General features: G+C 40.4%; 1 protein-coding gene across 2 annotated transcripts in view; it reads left to right on the plus strand.

Annotated features, from left to right (window-relative positions):
- The first annotated feature begins 1,568 nt into the window (after positions 1-1,568).
- Positions 1,569-19,261, plus strand: part of GAK (cyclin G associated kinase) — a 77,048-nt gene continuing 59,355 nt past the window's right edge. For both annotated transcript variants that reach the window (XM_063319694.1, XM_063319695.1), the window contains exons 1-5: positions 1,569-1,887; positions 14,294-14,355; positions 15,785-15,844; positions 17,707-17,821; positions 18,262-18,404. In XM_063319694.1, coding sequence (XP_063175764.1) covers positions 1,746-1,887; positions 14,294-14,355; positions 15,785-15,844; positions 17,707-17,821; positions 18,262-18,404 — 522 coding nt within the window. In that variant the 5' untranslated portion in view covers positions 1,569-1,745. The remainder of the gene's footprint in view (positions 1,888-14,293; positions 14,356-15,784; positions 15,845-17,706; positions 17,822-18,261; positions 18,405-19,261) is intronic.

A 19,261-nucleotide genomic window follows, 5' to 3' on the forward strand; every position in this document is an offset into this window, starting at 1 on the left:
AGGGTCTCTAATTGCAAAATGAAGACATTAAATTACGAAAGGTCAGACCTATTCCTTATAAAAGAGCCTGTTCCTTTTCCAGTGGCCTTGTATGAATAAGTCTTTGAACAGGAATATGCAGGTGAATGACAGGACAGGGACAATACGCAGAACAGTATGGTGTAGCAAGCTTAAGTAGCAGTGTTTGTTTGTCCAAAGTAATTCTAGGCCTTGCCTGAAAAAAATAATTGGAAAAGTCAGAAACCTAAATGGGACTGAAGTTAGGATGTTCCTGCTGTGAATAGAGTCTGCTTTTCTCAAAGTGGGGACAGTGGTATGATTTACAATAGCAAAAGAGGTTTTCTTATAAGGAGAATTGAAAAACAGCAGCTGACCTCTGCTACAGACAGAAAGCAGTTTTCCATATGATCTCACTTCGATAAATTTTTATTTTTTTTTAATAAGAGATATAAAAACATGGGATCTCCATACAAATCTGCCAGCCTTTAAGACCACACTTTTTGACTGGTAAGGCATTACAGAAGACTGAGGGAAGCACAAGATGGCATGCCCCTCTAATTTACACAGTCGCATGAAGAACAGCAAGTTCTTAGTTTATTGACGCTGATTGCAAAATACAACTTTAAAATATTTAACTACTCATCTATGCAGGAGAAAGTGTGGCCACCTGAAATCCTACGGAACTTGGGGATGTCTGGGACCATCTCAAAGTTATGGCTGCTGGCAGGGAGCAGACCGCGATAGCAAAGAGACGTGATGTTTTGAAGGGGAGTCCTGGCTAGCAGCATTCTTCCTGAAACAAAAGGATTCGAAGCAACTTTGCTTTTAGTGACCTGCTGTCCCAGGGCGTACGGCCCTATGCAGCAGACAGGCCCCACCAGTTAGTGCTGTGCGGGCGTAAACACTCGCAGTGCCGGTACAGCCAAACACGCAGGTGTAACGCGGCTGACAGCCCTTACCAACGCTCCGTAGGCCGGCGGTGCGGCACACCGGCGGGGAACACCGCCCCCTGCTGCCGGGCGCTGGGCCGCAGGCAGGGGTGCAGGCAGGGCGGGGGAGCCGGGGCAGGGCAACGGCCCCGCTCTGTGGGCAGAGAGCGCCTGCTGCCCGAGGGTCATGCGCGTAGGCCTGAGGCATCGACAGCGAGGAACGCCGCCTCTTGGCGACTGCCAACCCGCTGAGTGTCACCAGCGGGACAAGAACTGCTGCGGAGTGAAGGGCGTCCCTTCTCCCGGCCCGTTCCCCCACCCCCGAGCGCGGCCCAGCCGCCCCTCCTCCCCCGACTGCCCCCCGCCGGCCGCGGCGGCACTCCACCGCAACCCTCGGGGGGGCGCCTGGGCCTGCCCGCCCCGGCCTTCGGCTCCCGCGGCGCCACTGCGCCCCGCCGCGACGGCAGGCCCCGCTGGGCCCTGGGGCCCGGACGCCTCTCCCCGCCCCGCGGCCGCCGGGGGCGGGGATTTCCCTCCGCGGGGCGGGGCCGTCCGTCCGTGCGGCGCCGCGACTGGCTGCGGCGGCGGCGGGGAGGGCTGGGAGGAGGTGGCACCGTGAGGTCATAAATGACGCAGCGCTCCCGGAAGTGGCCCCGAGCGGAGGGAACGGCGGCGGAGGAGGAGGCGGCGGCCTGCCGCCGCTGCGGTCGGTAGCTTGGCGGAGCCGCCCCGCCGCTCCCCCACCCGCCGCGCTCCTTTCCCCGGCTGCCGCCCTCGCGCTCCTCGCCCGGCCGCCGGGCAGTGCCTAGCGGGGTCATGTCGCTCTTCCAGTCCGCCCTGGACTTCCTGACGGGCCCCGGCTCCCTGGGGGCCGCCAGCCGCGACCAGAACGATTTTGTGGGGCAGACGGTGGAGATGGGCGACATGAAACTGCGCATCAAACGGGTGATCGCAGAGGGTAAGAGCGGGCGGCGGCGGCAGGCCGCGCCCGGGGCCGGGCTGGGCCGTGCGGGGAAGGGCGGGCCTGCCGCTGCGGGGCTGGGCTGGGCTTCCCCTCGGGTCCCGGGCCTCCCGCTCCCCCTTACACCCTTCCGTGGCCGGGAGGGCCTCCCTCTTGGCAGGCCGCGCCCCGCCGCCCCCCCCCCCCGGAGGGCCTGGCGTCTTCTTGTTGCCGCTTTCATTAGGGGTCATGGGTGCGCTGAGTTAACGTGAGTGCCGCCGAAGGTGTTTGGCGGGGAGCGGGTGTAGGAGCCACACTTGCTGTCACTGTTGTTAGCCCTCTCTAGGAACCCCCGCAGAGAGCTAGTGCGTCGTGTGGCAGCTTCCTCGCTCGCTTTTCATTTAGAATATTCCCACCGCGTAATACAACTCTCAAAAGGGTTTATAATCTGCCTCATGGAAATACTGTATTGCATATATATTTTTTAAAAAAATGACAGTGTGTAACGTCATGCCAAAGGTGCAAGTTTGCCTGTGCCATTTCGGCTTCTTTTGAAAACCATGGAACGCTGGAAAAAACTTTACACAGAAACATCAGGAGGCTGATCATTCTTCATTTAGGCTTTGCTGGAGTGCAGGAATTAAATGTCTGTGCAGTTTTCAGTTTCATTGTATTTCTGGGTAGGCATCTTGCCACACTACTTGCTAATCTGTTTTAAAATAGGTGCTATTCTTGGTGTGTGACAGTTACTTAGAAATTAGCAGAAATTTGGATCTTGTGCTTGTGGTCAGAGGAATTATTTTATTTCTCCAAGTGAAACAGACATCGAAAGCTTGTCTCAAAAGACTAAAATATGAATTTGTCTATATTAATGCAGTTACATAATTGTGGTTGATGTTATTTAGCTTAAATACCCCAAAGCTCTAGTCAGAGCTTTTTATTGAAGTTGTTTTCTGTAGTTGCTTCTTGTAATAGTCTTTTATTTAAGGAGTTTTATAAATAGATTTATTGATTTATTTTTTTCCTGAGTAGTTTTTTCTTGAAATGTTAGCGACCATCATGGAAGAAAAATTTGATTCTTCAAGAATAACTACTTTAGTTAAACTTACAAAAATTTCCTTGTACAAAACAACAGGACGTGTGTCTTCACCACTGCTTTATCTTCTTAAGGGCAAATAAGTTGTTACTGTAGTGCTTGAGCAGTTTTGGCATATGATCTCAGACAAAAGCTGAGTTTTTTTTAGGCAGTAAGTTGCATTTAAAACCGCACTAAATGTCAATCCCTGTTCTGCCTTCAGCCTTACAGCTTCTTTACAAGAGATCCAGTCAGAGTTGTGAGTGAAATGGAAGCACTCAATAGGATGTGACTGTAAGGTGAATGCAAAATGAACAAGCGGGTGCTGCTGATACTGTCACATTCCTGCTAGGAGTGACCACAGCAGTTTCCAGAGAACAACAAAGGAAAGGAAGCTACGTTTGAGATGTGTCTGCTGTTTGGTTCTTAGTTCTGAAACAAGTATTTCATACTTTACTTTGGCAGCAGCCTACTGCTTCCCAGGATCTGGCACAGACTTTCTAAAATGTCAGGGGAAAGATGCGCAGTTAGATGATTTAAAGCGAATGGGGACATGCCTGAAGTCTAGTGTTCTTGAGAAGTTATCTGTAACCTCTGCTTTGTGTTCCCTGTTTGTTTCAGTATTATGGTTTTATTTCATGTTGTTTTCTCTGTATTTCACTAACTGAAATAGGGCCTAACTGCTTGCTTTTGCTAGAAATTAAGACTTTCTAGCCAACATAGCAGGGCTAAAACAACCCTTAGGGTATATTCCATATAAATATAATATATATATATAAAGTATAGAAGTCCCAGGCTCTCCTCCTGTTTTCAGTCTTGAATTTGTCTTTAGGATATCATTTACTTTGGCAAAATTGAATTTATCTTTGAGCTCTGAAGCTGTGTTTGACACCTTCTGATACATGCTTGTGTAACTGCAGCTTATAGGCATTCTCCTCCATGCTTACAAATACAGTCTATTATTCTTCTAAATGAGTCCTTTCACACCAAATTCCCTACTAGAAAGTCAAGTGGTACTTTCTGAATTTGGTTTTCAAATCCATGGTTAACTGTGTGCAGTACGCCAGTGCAGATAGATAGCCTTTTCAATAGGATCCTGTGGTCTACTTTGTTTTCAGTTGGTGTGGCCAGAGTCTGTGGGTTAGCATTACAGTATCATGTGGCAGCATAAGTTCAGTTGTTCTCACACCCTGAGACTCCTTCCAGCTCTGTACTGTGCTGCCCGTCTGTGTTTGTGCAAATGCGCGTTTGGCCATGCTGTAAGCTGAGACACTGCCTGCACAGTTCACTTGGATGCATTTCCCTGTTCGTTTTGCGGAGGTACCATGCTACGGGTAGCACTGGGCTGACTGAAAAGGTGGTGTGCTGCGGCAGGAAGCTGAGAGCAGGCCCGGGGAAGGATGGGCTGGTGGTGATCTCTAGCACTGATGCGACCTTCAAATGCAGAAACAGACTAAGTGTGTCACAGGATGGACTGAGTGCTTCTAGGTTAGTCTCCTGTATCTTCTGCCTGGGCATTTCAGTAGCCTCACTGCAGTTAAGAAGTTTCAGAGGAAATGGGTTGGGGCCTTTCATTTAATCGCCATCGTCCTTTGTAAGGTGCTGGCTTCATGTGTCATGGTTCTTTTTGGTCCTCTGGTTAAGTGCATACACTGCCACACAATTTTACTGAACTAAAATAGTAGTTGATCGCATATCTAATTTGTAAATATTAGTAAATGTAGCTATCTTACAGTCTTTCATGACAGAAGGCACTCTCTTGTATGGCCCTAAGTCACTTGCCAGTCTGAGTGTTCTGTGTGTGTCTCCATCACAGCAGGGATGTCTGTAAACACATAGTCCAGCTAGATGTGAATAGAGTTCTCCAAATGCTTACTGATGTGTTTGTTTTTTTCTAGGACTAGGTAAGGGTGGTTTAAACTGTAGTCTCTGCCATATCCCTTGCTGTTCATGTGAACAGTATGTGCGTTTTTGTGCTGACTTTTTGCTTCTTCACTTGACATCCTCAAGTGTCCTTCCCCTTCATTCAGGAATGTCAGGATTCCTGTGTCAATCTGTACCAGACAGTTGGGGGACAGAGATGGTCCTTGCTGATTTAACGATCGATGTAGTCTGTACATTTGACTTTGGGGGAAAGTGGGGAGAGCAGGTGACTACAGCTGGCTGACAGTAGTTTTCAAAAATTTCTTGTTTCTTGCTCCTAAAAGCTAGCATGTTTGCACAAACAACCTTGCAAATTTGTTTTTCAAGTACTACATGCTGCTGGCTTTCATTTCTGCCTGTGTTGGGCAAAGCATCTCTTCTGATAGACCTTATGCTTGTTTACCTGATAATTGTGATGGTGAAAGATGATGGACAAGTAAATATGGGAAATTTCTTGATGTCTGCCTATACCGTAGAAGGACTAGAACCTGGTCATGGGGCTGTCAGGGTGTTCCTTGAGAGACTGCTGGTGCCAAAGGTGGTCAAAGAATTACAGAAACTCATTCCTACTCTAATGAGAGGGTAAACTGATGTGAGAGTAGCATGTCCTGTGATGTGTGCTGTCAAGTTCCAGAATTATAAAGAAATTAGAATTTTCTTGAGAATGGTAAATTGTACAGTTGTAATAGTTTTGGCCTAAATGAAGAGAGAGGCCTGTTTGCTGTGTGCTGAATGAACGTTTAATAAAATATTGCTATCTTTTTAGAGCACAAATGAAAGGCAAGATGTGTTTAGATAGCTGAATAAGATATTGACAAACCTATTTATGTGCTTAAAAATTATGCAGTCTTTAAATATAATCGTATTCTTCCTGGAATGCTTCCGTTCAGCCTTTTTTGTAAAAGCAGGTAGCTGTTGGATTGATGGGTAAGAGAAACAGTTATAGCAGTTCATAAATAATTTCTTATATCTTGTTGACAAAGTAAACACAGAATATATAAAAGAGAACCTCTATTATGGAGATCTTTAAATGAAAATAGAGAACAACTTTATGCTAATCCATGTAACCAAACCCGATACTTCTCAGTCTCTTAGAAGGTTGAAAGGATAAAGTGATCTTCTGCAAGTTTTATGTTATGTGTTTTGTTAGATTAGATAATGTTTTTAAGGGTTTTTAGAATGTTAAAAGTAAGTTGACAACTTCGCTAGTAGTTCCTACTGCCACACAATGTGTAATGTAATATCCCTGCAAATACTCCACTGCCGGTAAGAGAGACTTGAATTTGCTTATTGAATACTGCTGTTGTTTTGTAGGTTGAATAGTAGATATGAAATTAGCAGTAATGGTCCTATTTTTTAGCTTTATTAAATTTTCTAGAATAGAGATCATACTAACAGAAGAACAATCTGTAAAAAATTTTGAATACTTCTCTCCTGGTAAGCTGTTAAGTGAGGTAAACCAGCTAATTATTCCTGTATTAGTCTTTCAGTGACTTCTTTTAAAACACTTTTTTTTTGAGTTATTCTATTTCTTAATATCTGTGCTAAAGATAACCGCATCAGGAAAATCACCTTATGCCATAATTACTGTTTAAAATTAGAGTTTTCATCTTTCTCAACAACTAATTCACCTGCAAACCAATCTTGAATTTGCTATGGTTTTCTCTTTAATTGTTGAGTATACAATTGTCATTCTGTGAGTATAGGCTAAGTCTTTGATTTTGTGTGAAATGTGGCAATGGTATCTTCATTCAATTTGAAGAATTTATATAAAACAATTCAGGGTCTCAACAGTGGAAGGCAATGATGGCATGGAATGAGCAATGCTTGTCCTTCAGAGCATAATGAGAAATGTGCAGCCTGCTCGTGTATGCTAATTGTAACATGTTTGAAACTTGTGTTACTGCTTTAGCTAGGTACTCTTTGGCCTGACAAATACGTAGCAAAAGCTGAGAATAAGTGATGAAACTAGTGTTTCAGTGTGTGTGTGAGGTTCTGCAAGAAAAACCAGGGAACTGACATCCTAGAGTGAACAGTCCAACAAAGATGGAGATTTCTCTATTCATGTTAACACAATAATGAGCAGGTAATTGTGGTGTGCTTGCTGGCTCTTCAAATATCAGTTGTATCTCATGAAACGCATTGACTTTGTAATGCTTACTTATGTATGGGGTAGCTGAGAGAAGTTCCAGAAAATGGCTTTTTCAGGCAGTGCAGAGGTACTAGACAAAGCAGTGGAACTTCTGTACTGTTTCAGCATCACTTTCTTTGAAACTTTTACTAAACTACTAGTTTATGGTACACTGAGAGTCCATTTGGCCTTCTTTTTTCTTCCAGTTAATGAGTTTTCCTTCTCACTACGTTATTTTACTTGTCCTTGTCTCTTGGTTTAGAAGGAACCAGTTTGAGAACAGACATGCACTTTTCTTCCTCCTGTGGAAGTTAGGACTGTAACTTTCAGTTCAGTTTTCAGTATGGGTTAATATTAATATTAGTCCTTTATTCTTTTTTTAATAGAGAATTTTCCTCTCAATACATCAGTATTTTGCAAATAAGACAAAATGAGTCATCTTTGTCATGTGCCACTTTGTCCAATTGTGCTGCTGTTAGAAGGAAGTTCTGGATGGTTAGGGTGGATTTTCTGTATGCTGAAAAAGCCAATGAAAATCATGATTGAGATATATGGAAGGAAATTCCCTGATATTTCACTTTTAAAAAAGTAATATATCTGGGTTAAAAAAGACATCTTACTTCTGGTTCCTCTTTGCTTAACTATCCATGTACACATCACAGCATTTTCCAATGTGGTTGTTGCCTGTTTTACATATGAGGCTGAACAATTGAGAATAAACGAGGTGTATGGTTGTGTGAAAAGGAGGGAACAAGCAAGTTCTCTAGCACGCATTTAACAACCATTTCTCATGTGTATTGACTTGCCCTTCCTTTAAGCAACAAGCATGGGCAAAAGAGTAAGAGGAGAAACTTGGTGACAAAAAACATTCATTATTCAAACGGTTTGATCTGAGTCTGAAACTTTCACCATGAAGAAAGAAACATTTCTTAGTTAAAAAGGTAGCAATAGGCTACAGACTTTTGTTTTGAGAGTTTAAAATCTGTCATGAATTGAAGCCATGTAGGTGACTTGTTATAAGCTGCATTCTGAGAAAGTGAAACCTGTGTCTGTCATTAAAGCATCAAAAAAACGCTCCTTTAGACTTCAAGGCTCCTTCAAGTGTGAACAGGCAGTGTTACAGTTTACCAAGCTCATGGGTACAATTTTAAGGTCTCTGCAACTCCTGGATTCATAGGAGGGTGGAAATGTAATGAAATGCTGATTTTGTATGGATATAATTCATGAAACTCCGGGTAGCAGAGGTGCAATGAACACTTAACGGTCAAGTTTCTGCGAACATTGTTACTGACAGAAGTCTGGAGTTACTATGAAGGGAGGAGAACTTGCATCAAGTCAAAGAGAAGTTGTAGTAACCTGTAATGTGAAGGGTGAACTGACAGTTACTTCGCAAACCGTGTGTGAGGCAGACTTCTTGGAAGTGGGGCAAAAAAAGATGACAATCTCTAAAGAAGAACCGAAGCACCCTGACCTAGCAGCTTTGCAGTTTGCATTCCCTTTGCTGTAGATAAGCTTTTCAATGCGAAGCAGAACAGTGCTGTTTTTTAAAGCCAGTGTTTCTTGCATAGGGCAGTTCCTCCTTGCAGGGAGGCTCTGAAAGTTTCAGGGTGTTTTACCTCTCCACTTCTCAAGGTTATGGGAAAAAGTCCAGATCTTTGAGTTTGAGCCAAGCTTCATTTTTGAGGCACTTTCATCTTGTTATTAGGACTTGGCAATTGACACAAATGCATGACTGGACTTCAAAAAAAATGCTTGACAACAGGGAGAAAGCATCCTTTCTGTTTTGATGAAGAATGTTGCTTGTACTCTGGTGGAATAGCATCTGTCTGCTTTCAGGTAAGATGCACTGTAACTTGTTGTCCAGGCTAGAATTACGGTGTTTCAATGAAGTTATAACTGAAACATAAGCTACTCAAAATTGATGTGGAAACAAATTTGGTCAGTATTTGGGAGGGGAGTGGACAAGTCATATCAAGTAGTTGTAAACAGGAAGTTATTCACACCATCTCTTTCTCATGATGAGTTAAGTGTGTAATGAAACAACGCATTACAGTAGCAGGCAGTTTTTTGTTGTGGTTGATGTCTCTATTTTGATGCTTCACTAGCTGACAAGTAGGAATACTGTCATTTCACTGAAATGGTTTGTCTGAAAAAAATCAGTGAAGATGGGAAAAACAGGGACAGGATTAAAAAAAATGAATCTTTAAATCCAGTTTGATTTATGGTGTAGGTTACTTATGAGATATTATGGGATGCATAGGTTTAACATGAGGAATCTCTTGGTTGGAAAAGAAAGGGTATTCTAACCTTTATAAGAGGATGATGAAGTACTGACAGGAACAATGCTGGGTCTGCTATGGGGCAATACTGATTCCAGGACTGACTGTTGTACTTCCGCTACACCATTTTCATGAGTTTGTGTGGTGCTCTATAGTGAACACCTTATGTGTAAGTTTGTGTCTACAAAAAAGAAACAAACCCAGTTTTCTTCTGCCATAATATTTGTGGCAGTAAATAATAATCTGAGACCATTTTTGAGAGCTTGAGCTGTGTTCTGAAAATGGGACTAGTGAAATGCTTCAGCAGTGAGAAACATGTCTCTCATAGCAAGAGCTTGGATAGGTGTGTACACAGCTACACACTGCTAACCTGTATTTCCCCTGTATGGGGAAATAGTAACATGATTTTGCTGATATAAAAAGCTTCAGAACACTTATGTAAAAGCATCTACAGATGTTTACATGGGTGGAAATAATGAGTGAAAACACCCCATATAAAACTACATTGTTTCTACACTCCTAGGAGAGAAACCAAGGCAGTCCTATACTCTTAACTTTCATGTTGTCATTTGCCTCAGTTGGGTCTGCTATACAGATGTTTTTTCATACAGGTATGTTGATTTAGGGGTGTGATCCTTGGCTGACATGGCCGTATTGACTGTGAAATCCTTGGTGTGGTTACAGGTAAACAGGTGAAACTGCTCTTTTTTTTTTTTTCCCCCACATGTTTGCAAGTTATATTACAAACTACATTGGTCAGAGGGCCTGGAGTAAACTGTTACAGCAAAGGAGAAGTTTTGCTGCTAAAGTTGTCCCTATTCAGGGTATATTAAAACTGTTTTAACAGACTAGGTCTACAAGGAAGCCAGCATCAAACCCTAACTAAACTGCTTTTAATAATGAAGCAGTAGGACTAATTTTGCCTCTTAAGAAAGAATTGTTTTTATCAATAACAGATGGTTTTATAAAAAAAATAGATTAGAAGTGCCTTCACAACTTATTGTACCTCCTTCCATAGCTTTAAAATTGGTGTCAGCTGCAGTAGTAGTGAAATGATCACCACCTGGAATGAGCAATGGAACTGAGCTGTGTTCAGGTGAAACAATGAAATTACAGAATGAGAAGCTTATTTAAAAATGATGTTTTGATGGGGGCATAGCAGTAAAGGATGAGGTTAGATGCTATAGCAGTGAAATTCTCTACAAATCAGTGCAATGAATTAAGAATTTAACCAGTCATGATACCACTGACTTGTATGGAGTTCTGAAAAGTTTAATGAACTTAACGGTGTTTAGTATTTCAGTACTGGTTTTAAGGTACAACTGCTGAAGTAGAAGTGCATCTTTTAAACGACTTGTTGACCCTTAAGCTATCGCTATTCTAATGACACTTATCCCTTCAGTTTTCTAATCTAATACCCCTGTATAAATTGTGAGATCCCACTGCATCACTATTGCTAGGAGCTCTGGTAAGCCATATCACCATTGAAATAGCGTTAAGGAAGACTCTCTTCCTTACTTTTCCTTTTGTTAAGCCATGCTATGAAGATGTAGTAATTCAACTAAGTATTTTGCTAATACAAAAATTGAGTCTTGTGAGATTTAAATTTAACCTCAGCAAAATCTTAATTTGTATGCTTTGTGTGCAGATTTCACTGGATTTCCAGATAAGGTCAGTTATGCTTCACTTAAATTCAAATTGCTGTGCTTTAACCTAAGCAAAGCTTGTATTAATACTCCTGCTGATAACAAGAATTTATAATGTTTAGATGACATGCATTGCTCAAAAAGTTGACTTGCACTGCTAGGCCAAAATGAACATTTATGATTTTCAATGAGTATTGAAATTAACAACCAGTATATACTTTGAAGTAGTTATGAAGCTGAATATAAAATTTCTTAAGATTCCAAACTAGTAATTAAGAGGACTGAAATTATTTTTTTGGGTTGGAAATGAGATTCATTTAAATGCCACAAAAAAATCCTTAAACTTAGAAACCTTTGAGGTGGTTGTAAAGTTGTGATTGAGTGTTAAAAAACCCCCCAGCTTTTCCATCGAGAAATAAATTTGTGTGGTTTTCATAAATGTGGTTGAGTTTTAGGCATGAATTTCAAGAGTATTTGTGACCTGAGAGAGAAAATTTTGGGGCAGCTCTGAATGTGTCTTGAGTTTTGGGAGGACTGTATTATGATCAGCGCGTCTGTGAAAATGTGAAGTGTATCTTTTTTTGAAGACTTACTATAATCTTTTTTTAGTCAGGTGAACTAATTCCTCCATTTTCTCCTTTGTACTCAGCGTCAACAGGATTAATCTTGGTGATAATGTGCAACTTAAACTATATTGTAAGCATTTCTTATGTTGGAGGAAAAGCTTGTAGGAAAGCTTATCAGACCAGTTGAAATAGTTGGAAAAGTAGCAATGCTTCTGGGGGCCTTCTTCAGAGTTTGGATCAGCTTGGTTGTTAATCAGGTATATGTTTGAAAATGGTGGATTGAATTGATTTGATAAGTTGATTCTGATGCATAGGTGCTTTCACCTATATAATTTCCAGATGGGCATTTGATGCATTTGAATGAAGCATAATTATATTTTGGAGTGCAAATGTCTGTGGATGTTTGTATTTGTAGAGGTAGTAGCAAGGTGCTTGCTTGAAATGCAGAGTAGACTTGCCCCATTCCAGCCCTGGAAGAACCTTTGGTGATGTGCACAGCTGAGCTGAGTTTGCAGAATAACTGTTCCATAATTTGGGCTGCCTCTGTCATCGTTTTGACCTTGAGTGCCTTCCAGAAAACTAACTGTGCAGTAATTTTGTGTACTGACTGGAGTAATTCGCGTGCTGACTTGAAGGCCCTAATTTTGTAAATTGAAGCATGTATTTTCAAGATGCAGCTTGCTGGGTTGTTAGAATGAAATCAGAGAAATAGTTATCAAGATGAACGTAAAAACTTTCTTCTGTAGAGCCAGCAGTACTTTCACTGTGTAGGTCTGTGGGATCTGTGTAGGACAAAGACATGGGCAGTAGCTCTGTGTTGCAGTGACTGGTGTGTGCTGGTGTAGGGCTTTCAGCTCATGGGGACAGGGGGCTCGTAAACCTGGGGCATGCTTCTGGATGTGAATAAGGAATTGATTGCGAAGAGTGGTCAAAAAACATGGTTTCTTACCAGCCAGCTTCAGTGGTAGGATGAATCACAGATTATCTTGCTTGTTTCACCAGCTCTATGAAATCCATAAACAGTAGTCATAACTGATGAGCACTGTCCAGAACCATGTTTTTCTTGCACAAGTTCTCATTCAGAAAGAAACAAAGTGTCTTCAGGTTATACTCTAAGATGGTGGTAACTGTGGACTTCATTCTTTCTCCAGCCCCTGTCCCCTCAATGCCCAAAAAGTTGATTGTAATTGCTGATCAGAGCACTTGCACTGTGAGCTTTAGAAAAGCTAAGGGAACTTCCTATTGTGGGAAGTGCTAAACCTGATTATACAGAATGAATTAAAGTAAATGGATAAGTACCATGTACGCATGAGTAATGTATGGTGGGACTGAACCCTAGCTGTCCTTCATCTTTGTTGTTCTCATTGATACTTTAACTCTTCTATGGTTCACTAATTACTGTCTTTTGCTTGTCGTCCCTGCAGCTGGGATCTTGGTTTTGCTGGTTTTGTGTATAATTCCCTTTTAGATACCAAAAGCAAAGGCAATATCCAGGAGCCTGTCGTTTATTTGTTTCATATTGTGGATGCTACTGGATGTGTGGTCAGTACCAGGAGTCTTGGAGAACACTGTGAGGGTCAATTGACATGTAAAACTTTTGAGAGTACCTCTTGAAAAGCCTTGTATTTGCTTGAATTGTACAAAGCAAATAAAGTGTTCACTTCAGCCTCATGTTAATATTGCTTTTCTACGGAGAAGGTATTGGGTACTAATGTGACTGTACTGATTTGGATCCTGCATCTTTTAAAAAAAGTGCCTTGACAACTTGTTTCTTGTCTGAGGTGTTTCATTCCTTAGTTATGCTATTCTCTTGGGCTTTTTGACAAGTAAAATTTTGTACTTTGCTGACATCTTCTGTGCTTATTCTCCGTATTATTGATGGAGAGAACATTGCTTTGTAGTTCAATGAAAGTAGAATTTATCTTAAAGGAGCAGAAAGGCAAATCATTGAGGTTTGTCACTTTGGCTGTTAATGCTACTAGAGATACTCTACAGTAGACAGAGAGCATGTATGTAACCATGAGGATGACCTTTCCAGAAGAAATGGACGTGATACCAGGATCTTTAAAATGGAGTAGAACTGTACAAATATGTTCTTTTGATACAGTTAGATTAAGATAATTAGCAATTGAGGAAGCTTAACAGACCTATAACTTTTTCTCAGTCTTTTTTACTTTGTAGAAATTTGCACAGTGTTCTTGACCAAATTTCTGATGAAATAGATATTCTGACAAAAGGAGAAGGACAATAATACTGTACGTAATGGCAAATTGCCATTTAGTAACAGCATCACCCTTACTGAAGTGTGTGCTTGAGCGCTTGCAAACGCTTTCCGCATTTAATATGAAGCCTGAAGCATGGCAGTTATCCTAAAAGTATGAGGATGTGTATATTTAACATTTATCTCCCTTGGTTATTGCTATTTTCATAGGAAGCCTAATGGTGTAAAAACCAAGAAGTAGTTTTAATTAAAATCATTAGGTAATATTTGCTGTACTACATCTTGGTTTTATAAAGACCTGCATTAAAAAAAAAATTGCTTCATAGGAAATCTGCATATGCAGATTAACAGAATGCAGGGAAGCAGCAAAGTCAGCGTGCTTCTGAAGTGTAAAAGGAAGGAAGAGAATATTTTAGCTCTTGTATATAGGTTACCCATACTCTTGGCAAGCCACTGAAAAATATGTATACTTCTTACATTCAGAAAAGCATGTAAATTAATGTTATTAGCTCTGTTAGACTAAAACGAATGATTTACCTGAATGTTGAAATTAAAACTGACTTAATGGACCTTCTTCTTGTAGGTGGTTTTGCCTTTGTCTATGAAGCTCAAGATCTTGGAAGTGGCAAAGACTATGCTTTAAAGGTAAAATGAATTTACATCACTACAGGTTTATAAAGTCTGTCTTTTTCCTTGATGCTTTAGCTTGAGAGTTAGTCCTTGATGTATGCCACTGAATGAGTAATTTGGAAAAATCCAGAATGCTAAAGTGGTGTTTGCAGCATGCTGTACTTATATTTAGAATGGTCATTCCTGTCAGGACCCTGCGCTTTATACTTAGACGCTGAAGATGAGAGTTGCTCTATTAGATACTGCTGCTCTTTGTCTTCATTTGGTCCAGAAATTCATCACCCTGCCCCAAGCATTTTGTTGCATAGGTAACAAGAATTTTTCTGAGTTACCTGAAGTAGGGTACAAGAATATTTTCACTCCTTGGAAGCAGATTTAGCCTACCAATTAGCCTACCTTTGTACTTCCAGAGTAAGTTTTATCAGTATTAAAAATAATGCTCCACACTTTGACTCATTGATCAAATGTTCAGCCTGGCACTTCTCAGAGAAACTTCTGGATCCTTGTTTTCTGAAGGCTTATAATAATCGTATAAGAGCTGAAAAACAGAAGTATTTTGGAAAGGACAATGAAGTGATTTACTTTGTCATATTTTGTTGCAAAAAAAAAAAATCGCGTCACTTGTGTCCACCACAAAATGGCTTCACTTTTGTAGTAGGGATGTTTGACGGCTGTATCAGTACAAAGACATTGATCTTGGGGAGAAAGTGAAAAGGGTAGTATGGGAGGTGGGAGAGGTAAGATGGCATGACATGATCGGTAAGTACTTGGTCTGGTTTTTTGCTTTTCATACCACAGTAACAACACCTGTGAACAATAGTCACATGTTACAAAGCCTGTGTGTGTTCAAAAATGTTATCTAGAAGTAGCCCCATTTAAAAATAACGGATAAAAGATGAACCACTACTGCACTTTCTCTTTCCTGTAAAACTGGTAATTTTGTAGCAAATGTTCAGATTGATACTAGTAAAATGCTGACTCCAAATCCGAGTGATATTGGAAATAGTAATGCTTGATTTTGTTGCTGATTACTCAGGTACCGTTGGAAAAGTTGGGCTACATAATTTGGAGAAGTTTTGGTTGGAGTGGGTTGAGGGTTGTTCCTAATGATTTGAGGCAGAAGACGAATCCTTGTCAGTGGACAATGCTGTAGCCAGGAGACCTTAGCGTTTTATACAGCAGGAAACTGTCAGAGCAATTACTTTAAGTGAACTTCTCAGTTATCGCTAAACCTGAACAGTACAGGAAACTGGAAAACTGGATGTTATATTTATTGTAGTATGCCCAAAGGTACAATAAGCCTGCTTCGTTTACTGTCCCATTACAGTTCCTTAGGTTTTTGACTACTGCTTATTGTTTGTGTTCTGGAAAAAGAGAACACCTGTGCACTGTTTTCTGTAAGTCTTAATAACTGTATCTTCTCAATAATTCTGTTTTCTGACAGCGATTGTTGTCTAATGAAGAAGAAAAGAACAAAGCCATCATTCAGGAAGTTTGTTTTATGGTATCCTTTTCTGGAACATATTTTAGTGATTTAATTGCCTGATATCAAACACTTCCAAGATTTGCTTCTTTCCATGCCATACACTGCTTAAGAGTACTGACATTCTGAGGAAGATTCGGGTTCCTGGTTTGTCAAGAATCTAGCACCATCACCCAGCAAGTTCAGTTCTTCAAAAATTGCAGGAGTTTAATGTGTGCAGGTAACTTCTGTAGCTAGTGTAGACTTTATGTACTTTGTCTAGCAAGAGGTGAAACTATTCTTTGGGCTTTGTTGCAGTCCTGTGACCATGGTCAAGAGACCTTTAGACTATCCAGATGATACTTAGATCTTAAGTAGACTTCCCTTATGTGTGCTGGATTTAATGCATTTTTGACTACTCAAAACTTTGCTTTTATTCTCAAGGTTTCTTAGTTTCTGCCTCAGATGAGTCTGGATTTAAAAAGTAATACAGAATGTTAAGGAGGGAATTTCAGTAGAATCCATGCATTGGAACCCAGAAGCAGATGTTTCTCAATGTTGTTGCTCTCCTTTTCATCTTCAGTGATGTTTGATGTTAGGGTATAATGTAATATCAGAGTGTTTTCAGTCCTTGGCTGTGGCAAACTCAATATTTGCTCCCCGACATCTGCACTAAGACCCTCAGTTTATTTCAAGAGTCAGTGAGTAGCTGTAGTATGCTGCTGTTCTGTATACTCTGAGTATTCCGCTTCATTTTGAGTTACCAGGCAAAACCACTGATCTTAATTTAAGCTACTCAAATATTTCTTTTTATGATTATTGAAATGCTTGGCAAAATCTTACACTAAACGCTGTTCACTAGACATACACTTGCAAAGAAAGGACTACCATAGCAGTGTACATTTTATAGCTGCTCTGACTATATCAGAACTGAATGTTCTTTGGATGTTTTTTCACAGCTCAGGCTCATTAAAGCATATATATACACAACATGAATGAGGGTTAACCGTTGCTAACTTTCCAAGCTATGTCTGTGAAATCAAATTAATTCTTGCAGCTCTGACTAAAAGGTTGTAAAGAGATGGATAAGATACAAAATAGTACTCTGAATTTATTCTGATTTGGTGGATCCAACTTACCCTTTTTTTTATAACTTTGTTGTACTTTTGTTGTTTTTCTTTTGAGGCTTGGTGAATGCATCTTGTAAATAGTGTGTGTTTGTCTTACAGGCATGATTCCCAGTATATGCACATCAGGGACAACATGAACAGACATAATGCAATGTAACTTCCACTGGCAGGAACTGAGATCACTTACATTTTCCTCCCTTTTACATAGTTCAAAAATGATACCTTGAATTTTTGAACTGGAAGTGAAACATGGCAAAAGTTTCAGTATGAAGAATTACTACTAATGATGGGAGGATAAGTTACTTGGTCTTCAGAGCTTTTATTTGTTTTGAACTTTATTTTAATTAGTTAAGATTGAAACATAACATGTTTGCTTTGGAAAGGCAGGTGTTGATACAATAGCCCTTTCTTAAGCAGCTGATAATTAAAATGTCTCTCTGGTACTTGTGCTAGTGCCCTGTAGTCATTGTTAGAAGTCTAAAAGAAGTAACTAGGTCTGTTATGAAGTCCAGTTTCCTCAGAGCCTTAATCACAAAGATTTTTTTTTTAATGTTTTATTTTGACTTTTTATTTTATTTCCTTCAGCGTCACCCTTGAAATCTGGTTTTGTTTTTTTTTTTTTCAGCTAAGGCATGTATCTCCTTATTCTGCATAGTATTTTAATTGCAGCTGTAGTGTTTTCTGTGGTTTTAAGCTAACTTTTCAAATGAGATGTCTGTGAACTGTTGTATCAATAAACTTGGCAGTCGTCTTCCTTGAACATGTTATTTCCAGAAAAAACTTTCAGGTCATCCCAACATTGTCCAGTTCTGCTCTGCTGCGTCTATAGGAAAAGAAGAGTCAGACACGGGACAGGGAGAGTTTCTTCTGCTTACAGAGCTGTGTAAAGGTAAACTTCTTTTTCTTTTCCCAGCAGTGGACATTGCTTCTGACAGCTGTTTTGCACAGGTTGCTTCACAGCTTAGAGGCTTTGAAAGCCTCTTAAAGATAGCATAGTTCAGTGGAGCTAGAGTTCAACCTCATCTTTTACAGGATAAGGATCATGTTCTTTGAGACTACAGTTCAACCTCATCTTAAATGTGGGATAATCATTAAGTTCTTTGTGTTTGAGAATAAGCAGAGGAAGGATGAGGAGGAATAGTTCCTTAGAGCACTGTTTACTAGCACTGCAGTCAGTGTGGATTTGCCTTTTTAAGAATATCCATCTAATATTACAGCTTAAGACTGTAAATCCTCATTGATGAGCGGAGCGTTTGTCTGTTCATGCCAAGCTTTCAGAAGTTGTGGTGTCTTGTGTGTGCTTATCGGAATTTCTCTGATTTCCTGCAGGACAGCTGGTGGAATTCTTAAAGAAAGTAGAATCAAAAGGACCTATCTCCTGTGACACAGTTTTGAAGATCTTTTATCAGACCTGCAGAGCAGTGCAGCATATGCATAAACAGAAGCCTCCTATTATCCATAGAGATTTAAAGGTGCATTACAGTGTTTAAATAAATGATGAATTTTTATACAGCAAAAGAGCCCGTTGGGCTTAATCAGTGTTGAGACTATTGATCAAATACAGTGTACACTCTTGACTGTAGTGCTTACCCACATTGCCTTGGCAAGACTACTAGCTGTCAGTGAAGGTTGTCACTGAAATACTTGCATCTCTTCAAACAATCTTTTCCTTGTGCTTGTGGTTATTACTACTTTTACTCTGTCTGAACAAGCTGACAGAAAACTAGTATATCGTGGTTTGCTCATTAAGGCAGTCTTTAAGTAGTTTGCTTTTGATAAAATAACCAGTTATGACTTGTGAGTTCCAGTTTTGAGGTGAGCAGGTTTTCTAAATAGAAGAGGTAAAGCTTTGAAGGAGAGGAGAAGGTAATATTGGATTCTCTGTGAAAGCTTACTTAGCCTTCAAGAAGTTTTAGAACTATCAGCTGGCATTGCAGTTTAGGGCTTGTTTTTAACTTGAATTGTAAAATTTGGTAGGCAAAATTCCTGATAGATCTTGTTTCTTAATTTTCATTCTGTTAGCCTTTACCAAGATGCTATAGGGTTATGCTGTAGAAAGTGTTGTCCCCTTAGAAACTTTGGAGATTTGAAAGGACTTAATCTGTATTTGAATTTTGTATTTTGAAGTTAGGGGTTCACCTTTACATGTACGCTATACCTGAGATGAAGGAGCCTTAATCATCAGTGAGATTCTGCTGTACTACAGTTACATTTTAACCTAGTGGAAGGAGGTAGTATTCATAAACATAAACAAAGCCAGAAAGAAGATTCTTACTCCTGAAACAGTGTCTGAATTTTACACATATGTCTGTTTCCTGCTTGATGTGAT

Source organism: Chroicocephalus ridibundus, chromosome Z, assembly GCF_963924245.1.
Source record: "Chroicocephalus ridibundus chromosome Z, bChrRid1.1, whole genome shotgun sequence".
Lineage (NCBI taxonomy): Eukaryota > Metazoa > Chordata > Aves > Charadriiformes > Laridae > Chroicocephalus > Chroicocephalus ridibundus.